The following is an 8755-nucleotide window of genomic DNA, read 5'->3' on the forward strand; positions in this document are numbered from 1 at the left end:
TATAATACATAAATATATGTCTTTCTCGTCCTTCGTACCATTCAGGTCTGATGGACAACTGCCCAATTTCATCCCCTCACCTACTCTCCTCTACAAACATTCATTCTCCCACACTCTCTTCCTTTCCAACCGTTCCTACTTACCCTTCACTAAACAGATGAATGGATGAACTGAATCAAATGGAATCAAATCGACCAGTAGTGATAAATGGCAGTTGCTCTCTGTACAGGTCCCTTCAACTCTCCCTTCACTTACTCCTTCCTCTCTATTTCCATTCTGTAAACAGCTCCAGTACAATAAACGCATCTACGTCTATCGATATTGTATTTCAGTGCTACCGCTTCCTATTCAAACCCCATCAAACTATACAGAGATGATGATGATGGTGGTGATATGATGACATTCAAAGCAATACCCCTCCGATGTGCATCTTTCTTGAAAGCATTTTACCTATGAAACTTTACCGTCAGCTATTTTTGTGTGGATCAAATCAATGATATCCTTTTTCTTACTCTTTAACTTTTTCCCCTGATTTGTAATCAGTTTCTATTCATCAGTTTGTTTTTCGACCAAAATCTGATTCTATAACATACTGTAATTGCTTACCCAAGTAAATGAGTGCATAACAAGTTAAACGCACATAGAATTAGAATTTTTTATCAGTTGATTCCCAAAGAGATGTCCAAGAAACCAAGAAAAACAAACCGCCTTTTTTGCATGTGCCGCGCAGTATCCACAATATTTGACGTTCTTTGAACCACCACCTTCTTCACAGAGCAAGCCTTCAGCTTGTGCGCAAGTAACATGAAAGCACTAGAACAAAAGAAAATTCGTCTACGAATGATAATAATAATTTTTGGCAAAGGATAATAAAAACGTAGGGTATAGAAAAAAATCTAATCAAATTGACAAGTTGATAATTTTTGCAAAAGTTTATTCAAGTAATTATTTATTTTTGTTACATGAACAGATTCATTTCCCACACTGGTCCCAGTCCAGCATCATTCCATAAAAACTGTTTAGTAAAATGGATTAAAGAACAACAGAATATTTCCACCCTAATACATGTTCCTATTTTAGTCCAATTAGCCCAACAGATGAGCATGCCACTGGTTACGTTGCCAAATACTTTATGCCTATCCATTTATTCCTATTGTACTTTAATCTTACCTTTTTACAACCAGGTTTATTACATGGCATGCATGCACCAAGATATGCTCGTTTTTCCTCCCCGCGTTCTACACATAGGTAACACTGTTGTTGAAACCTGCAATGTATGACATCAGTGAACATATGACATTCCAATCTTCCCTTCTTCACTTTGACACTGCAAGGAATTTCATGAACAAAGAGTTTATAATGGTAAAAAGCGATATGATTTAAAGTAGAAATCGTGAGAAATACATGTACATGTTAGACATTTGTCTGTAACTGTCCGGAGAAAAAAATGGCTTAAAAAATAATAAAACTCTAAAGTACTTATTAACATTTCTTGACAAACAGCCATTGCTGCTACTGCATCTAAGATCACATTATTCGAAGAGGTCAAATTAAATTCGACACAAAATAAACTTTAGATAAGGCAATAAAAATTAGTAGCTTAGAATGCTGATCAGATAGCACAAAGAGAGACAAACCTAACCTAACTATGAGATTAATTTCAAAGTTAAATTTGAGGGAAAAATTAACCGCTCCAATGGAACATCACTCAGAATTACGGGATCCATACTGTGCACATCTCCAAAACGTACTTCCGGTATGTACAAAGCGCAGATGACATGTGCCCATTCTGAAATTGAAGTTAGGTATTAAAAAAGAGACAGAGATGCGAAGTAATCAATAAAAAAAATGAATTATGCATCCTCGAATTAACAAATCAATTATAGACCACCAATATTAATTTCAAATCTTGACATATCCTAAAAAATCAAAAAAAGAGCTGAGAGATGTCAACAATAACGAAGCAATCTTCATAATCTGCAAAGCAATTATTGCATTCTGGAAAGAATTAATATCTTTACACAAATTAATCAATTGTCTGTCCCACTTTCGATTGTGCTAATCTTTCAGTTCAGCTGTTACATTTTATGAAAAGCATTTAGCTACTTCTACTAAAACTGCCTCTGCAAAGGGAGAAGGACGATAGAAAGGCAACGAAGAAGAAATGCCGAGAGATTACATTGTAACCTTTCCATACATTCGTCAGAAGGAATGATGACGATAATACCATGCATTTGCAGTGTTTACTCAAGGTGATATATATAAATAAATATCACACGATCTAGACTACCACAACACTGACCATCGTTATCGGTCCGTTTGAGTGCACCATGACCAAAGGGGCACAATTTACAACGCGGTGTTTCGCGTGTTTCGCGTACCTCCGCAACATCACCGCTGTTCCCGTTGTATTGCGAATGTGCGATAAAATCGGCACACTTCGCACAGTACCATTCACCCTCGGGTACTTCAACAATACCATAGCAGCCTGAAAATTATCATCTTTTTCTCCATTATATACCCATTCAACCATAGTAAATATGTTTCGTAACGAATAAATGCAATTCTATCTTGAAGCATTCTAAAACTTCCCTCTCAGTCGTTGTTGACTATAAATAAAATTAATAATACTTTAAAAAGAAACTAAACAACCCAAGATCCTTATGTTACGCGGTAGATTTTAGCTTGTAGGAATAAACCACAAATATTACAGGAGTCTGTAGGTACACGACACAGCTTTGACAACTATGAATTATCAGAAACTAACTTAAATTAGTATAACCTTCACCTACCAGAAGGAGACAAAGATTCTCTTAACAGTTTGCACAAGCATCCTTACTGAATGATTTTTAGTAACAATAATAGGATAGCATTTTAATCACAGAATATTACACCTTAACCAAGAAAATGCATAATTTCTCCTAATGATTGGATGCCATTCATTTGCCTCACACTCTTTATTATTATACCTATGTGAAATCAATAATAATGTGAAACAATATAAGTGTAGTAATTGATTTCTATTCAGACAATGATTTGCATTTTCTCATAGTGGGTGGCAAAATTGATGGTGAAACTAGCCGCTGACATCAACACAACTCACTGGCCTGTGTACAAATGAATTATTCACTTTTTATGTATCTACTCTGTGTGCTATGTGAAAATTGAAATACCGTAATCTCCGTCTTCTTTTTAAATCAATTGCCATCCAGCAGAAACATTCACATGTATACATCGTGGAATGTCAAATAACATCCGTATTAATTGTTGCTGTGATAATAACAATGATACCATTATTAGTAATAGCAATAGTTGCTGTAGCAACAGCACTGCAATGAGTCTAAGTATTCGGCAAAAGATGTTGTGATAATGTTTAATATGCATTGCTTGTATGTGTGTAAATATGAGAGTATGTAACCTGTTCTAAGGGAGCTGGGGAGTTAAATAAAACGAAGAAACCCTAATGACCAATAGCATATGAAGTCAAGAGAAGAACGGAAGTAAATATAGCCGTAACTATTTAGTGGTCGTTACTTCTAGAATGCCGATAAGACGACAGCGGCGATAATGGTGACAACCATGAATGACGGCAATGACGATCACGACAACAAAATCGATGGTAATGCTGATGAGAAGTTTTGGCAACGCACACAATGACAGTAAACAAATCAACACTCGATGCATTCATCGAGTAATCAGTCGTAACAAATGTACAGGAATAGAAACAAACAATCCATCTGGTTGTCCAAAATATTCGAATTAGAACAATGGTGAGTTGCGCCTTGCAATCTTAGCCAACAAAACGTAAGGCAATTTCACAAAAAAAAAGGAGAAAAAATCTCTCGTACTTATACCAAATAGTTTTCATAGACTCAAAAATATTCGTTTCTTTCAATTTTTTCTTTTTTCAAGAAATTAAAAACCCCAAAGATGTGATATTTGTTTGTTAAAAAATTACGGTAATCTCTTAAAGCACATAACATCATTATCATCATCATCAGCAATATCATAACTACTCTTCTAAAGTCTAACCAGACAGTGAAATATATGAGTCATCTTTCTCAAACATTTCCAAACAATGTCATATCAAACAACGATAAAATTTAGAAATTACCATCAACACACACACAAACAATGACGTCATAAATGTGTGTAATAGTAGGGAACAATTTAGGATCAAAACGAAAAAAGTAAACTATAGAAGAAGGATGTTAATGCAGAGGGGAACATTTTGTTACAATGGCTAATGTTGTTTTCTCTTTCTTTATTTCTCTCTCCTGCATCCATAATCTCCCATAAAAGTAAGTGCAATTCTTCCAACAAAAAATAGAAAGTAAGTCATACATTTTATGGTACCATAGACAAAGACACGCGTAACATACACACACATACACACGTACATACACACACATACACACGTACATACACACATACACACGTACATGCACTAATACACACATACACATAAACACACGTACACACAGACACACGCATACACAGACACACACACACACACAGACACACACAAACACTAATCAATGTCCCCCTTTTTATCCAACGAAATAAAAGCATAGAGTGAAAGGAGATAAAATCATTCATTCTACGAATGTATATGCCTACAATCAACCATCCAACCACAAGAACTGAGGACACTCAAGCTATGAATTTCTATCTAGTACTGATATCTATAGTGCAATCGCAACTTGCATGGAATCTTTTCACACTGCAAAACCAGTGAAATATGCATATTACATGCATGCAGTGGCTCTTACAATACACAGTTTTTCTTGGCACATATCAAAGATGCACATAAGTATTGGTGCACATAACTACAACAGTATTGATTAAAGGTTATATGATATATGGGAACCAAAAACAAGCATAATAGCTTTCACATTCAAAAGAATTGGAGTGATGGTCGGAGCCATACAATGTCGCTAAACCCATATATAACCATTAAGAATGAGGATAAATGTTTGAGCTTATTGCCGAGAGAAGATAGTTGGTAATCTTATAACAACAATCCTTTCGAAATACCCTTCCAACTCGACGAAACTTCCATGACAATAAAATAAATACTAAACGGAGCAATTTGCCAGCAATACATGTAATACACGTGAGATCGATTAACCAATACTTCAGCATCACAAATTCAAAAAAAAGAAAGATTTTCTGTCCATCGAGTTAAAAATTAAAAGCACAATACTTGGAACACAGACATATTTGACCTAAAACCGAATGATACCGCAAAAAGAAAACAATGCTAGTAAAAAAATCGCATACCTTGATGGACAGCAACTTCACAGTTGGGACCATCGCAATAAACGAGTGGGTTCGATTCCCAACCATTCTCGTCGGCACAGACGCAACAGCCGCCAAGCATTTCCTGAAATGTTAAAATAACTTGCTTCACAAATTAAGACCGAAGGAAAGGTTTTCTTTTTATAAAATGAGAACAGACATATCAGATCATTACATTTCCCTATCAAAAGCATCTTGATTTACTTCCTTTGCATCCGAAAATCGAATAACAAATTTGAGAGTGCCGATTCTTGCCTGATCTTCAAAGTACGAAAATCAATCCTTACTGATGCTTAAAAATAATCTCTCCATCCTGCTTCCTTCTTTTGATTGTTATCTTGGTAATGATGCTTAAATGGGAAATTAAACTCAGATAAAAAGAAAAAGTTGACAGTAAAGGGCTGATATTTCGAAGCTTAAAGGATGATCAATATATTTAAGCATTGTAATGATGAATATGTTTAAGCATTGTACATCGATTTAGCACTATCATGCTTCAACTGAATCAATTTTAAAGTTACTTATATTTGTGTCTTTCCGCCTAGTGTTAATTTTTGTCTTCATACCCATCAATATAAACGTAAAATAAAAAACAAAACCAACCTTATTTACTACAACATTTTCGGCTCGAGAAGTGCTTGCCTCATCCGGGAAATTTGCCACTGCCGTCCGTTTACCAATTGCTTTCTTTTGAAATAAATGTTAAATCTGTCAAAACGCAACATTATTTTTGATTACCTTATGTCACTATCTTATCATACCACCGTCATCATCACGACGTAAAACGAGTCTTGCACATTTCCACATAATTCAAAATGGAACATATGTAAGCATCACACTATATGTATCATATATATATATATACAAACTTACATATAATATGTGCATGAATATGTATTATAAAATTGTGACTACAATAAGGAAAAATGAACTGATATGAAAAGCATTATAAAAACGAAAAGGATCAAAACCCCTGAGATATATCGAGTTTGCAAGACATAAAGGACCTGGACATTTAAAGATACATTTGCAAATCATATCTAGTAGCAGTTAGAAAAATCATCAGTCATTATGCAGTAATCTTAATAATAAATGTCATTGTATCCTTCACAAATGATAGTAACAAATGTCTTATCTATTAAATCGCATCTAACTAATATTTCTTCTTGCAAATCAAATCATCACATAGCCAAACTCTTCTCTGTCCTCTACGGGATAACAGTCGAATCCAATATGGATAGAAGAGGCCAAATTCGCCTAATCCAAACATGCAAAACTCAGAAGGGAATAGAGGGGCATAGAAGACTTGTCCTACTACTGACAAATATCCCAAAAGGTATATATATCACATCATCTCTTCAAGTAGCCTAGCACTGATATCGATTATGATCTGCACAGCAAATGCTGTGAAATGGAGAAATGACAAACTGGCGCCGCTTCAAAACGAAGTCGTAAAAAAAAGTTCCTTAAAAGGACGTCCGAAATGCGAAAGAACCTTGAAAAATTTCTTCACATACAAAAAACACACACACACATACTATATATACATATATACATGCACATACATATACACACAGATATACCCATACATACATAAAAGAAAATCATTTCTTTTCACGACTTACCAATTAAACGAATTACGATACGATAAGATACATGGACACACACATATATATATCACACACACAAACACACACACAGACAGAGCCACACCCACAGTTATGGTTATAGATACAACCTTCAAATGCAACCAATAAATGAAACTCATCAACCAGAAGTTGTCGTTTTCCAGTTATAATCAATCCTTTATCACCAAGCTATTCCACAAATGAGATGAACCATTCAGCGATCAGAAATCTTTCACAAATTCTCATTTAACTCGATATATTTCAGTATAAAATATCATTAAAATGGAACCTGTTATGCGACATTTCAGTTAATAATGACAACCAAAAATTCCATAAACCATTTTAATTTTAAAAGGATGCTACAAAACTTATTAAGCGCACCAAACTAATAACCATCACTTATGATAATGATGATCTTATCAATCGATCTGTCAAATTCGGTTCATATCGTCTACAAGACACTCCTTATAGTAAACCATCATGAAGTACACCTCCTCTCTCCGATAATACCAATACTGATCGTATGGCACCAATGCTTCTGCCACTTGAATCGATTAAAAACAAAACGTAATGAGGAAATTGAAGTCTTCCTAAAAGCTCTAATCACTATGAAATGAGAAAAAAAAGGTTAGCAATCGTTAGTTGCATACACATGCATACACACATACACATTCACACATACACATGCACACACACACACACACACACACACACACAGATACACATACACGTACACGTACACATACACATACATATACACATACGAACCAAAAAGAATTGGAAAAGGGAAGGGAAGGAGAGAGGGGAGAAAAGAAAAAGTTGCTCTTTCGATGATGTTCAACGTCTCAATAGTCGAACAACCAACGGGAAGAGAAGAAATGCCTGATGATAGATTGATGTCGTTGAAGCCATCCTTACCACCACCGCCACCACCATCACCGCCTCTTTTACCTGCTCCTCCTTCATCATCCTCTCCAAACTACCGATCTACTGGTGCTATTTCCTTCGTCACAACTTACACACCACATACAGATACATATACAAATACACACACGCTGACCCAACCAACCAGTCATTTGAATCAACCAATTAACCCAACCCAACCCAACCAACCAACCAACCAACCAAACCAATCAGTCATTTAAACCGACCAACCTAACCAGCTAACCAACCAACCAAACCAATCAATCATTTTAATTACCAAAGCAATCTAACTCGACCAACCAGCCTAATCAACCAACCAAAACAAGGGAACCAAATATAAGGAATAAAAAAAAGGAACTGTCGAAGCATTAGCTTCTTTTTCATGTTTATTTCAAAGTTAACGAATTATTCTCATCTCTATTCATAGACACACTTCTTCCAGAAATTTTTAAAATTTTATCATCTCATCACCCTTTCTCTTCCTTTAATGTCATTCGTTTATTCATTCATTCATTCACCCATTTATTTCAACGACTGATTACAGAGGAGGAATAATCTATTTATATTTCAAAAATCATTCCAACTGATTAATTCTCTTCACTTAGTCTGATAACAATCTAATAAATTACTCAAATCTAATCACATTCATTCAAATATAACAATTACTCGATCCAATAATTACCTCTTTATTCTTCCTCAATCTAATAATTACCTCTTTAGCCCTTCGCCGCACGGTAATTCATAAAAAATAAACTGTATCATATCGGATAATATCGGATCAGATCGTATCAGATCAACCGCATCCTAGCCATCATGTATCGCAAATGCCTTCCTTACCACTACATTAATAATTAATAATTAACAATAATAATAATAATAATGATAATAATAATAATAATAAT

At 34.9% G+C, this 8755-nt stretch overlaps 2 protein-coding genes across 2 annotated transcripts; one reads left to right on the forward strand and one right to left on the reverse strand.

Annotated features, from left to right (window-relative positions):
• Window positions 1-703: 703 nt before the first annotated feature.
• Window positions 704-6011, reverse strand: LOAG_10311 (hypothetical protein; the record flags this gene model as incomplete). Its single annotated transcript, XM_020448133.1, has 6 exons — window positions 5905-6011; window positions 5284-5386; window positions 2303-2488; window positions 1690-1789; window positions 1171-1267; window positions 704-813 (listed from the first exon to the last, which is right to left on the reverse strand). Coding segments are annotated over exons 2-6 (591 nt in total), but the record flags the coding sequence as incomplete, so codon positions are not given.
• A 1751-nt stretch (window positions 6012-7762) lies between these two features.
• Window positions 7763-8074, forward strand: LOAG_10312 (hypothetical protein; the record flags this gene model as incomplete). Its single annotated transcript, XM_003145839.1, has 1 exon — window positions 7763-8074. One exon carries the CDS (start codon window positions 7763-7765, stop codon window positions 8072-8074), a length of 312 nt encoding a protein of 103 aa, XP_003145887.1.
• Between the last annotated feature and the right edge of the window lie 681 nt (window positions 8075-8755).

The sequence above is a fragment of the Loa loa genome (genome assembly GCF_000183805.2).
Source record: "Loa loa unplaced genomic scaffold supercont3.84, whole genome shotgun sequence".
In the NCBI taxonomy this organism is placed as follows: domain Eukaryota; kingdom Metazoa; phylum Nematoda; class Chromadorea; order Rhabditida; family Onchocercidae; genus Loa; species Loa loa.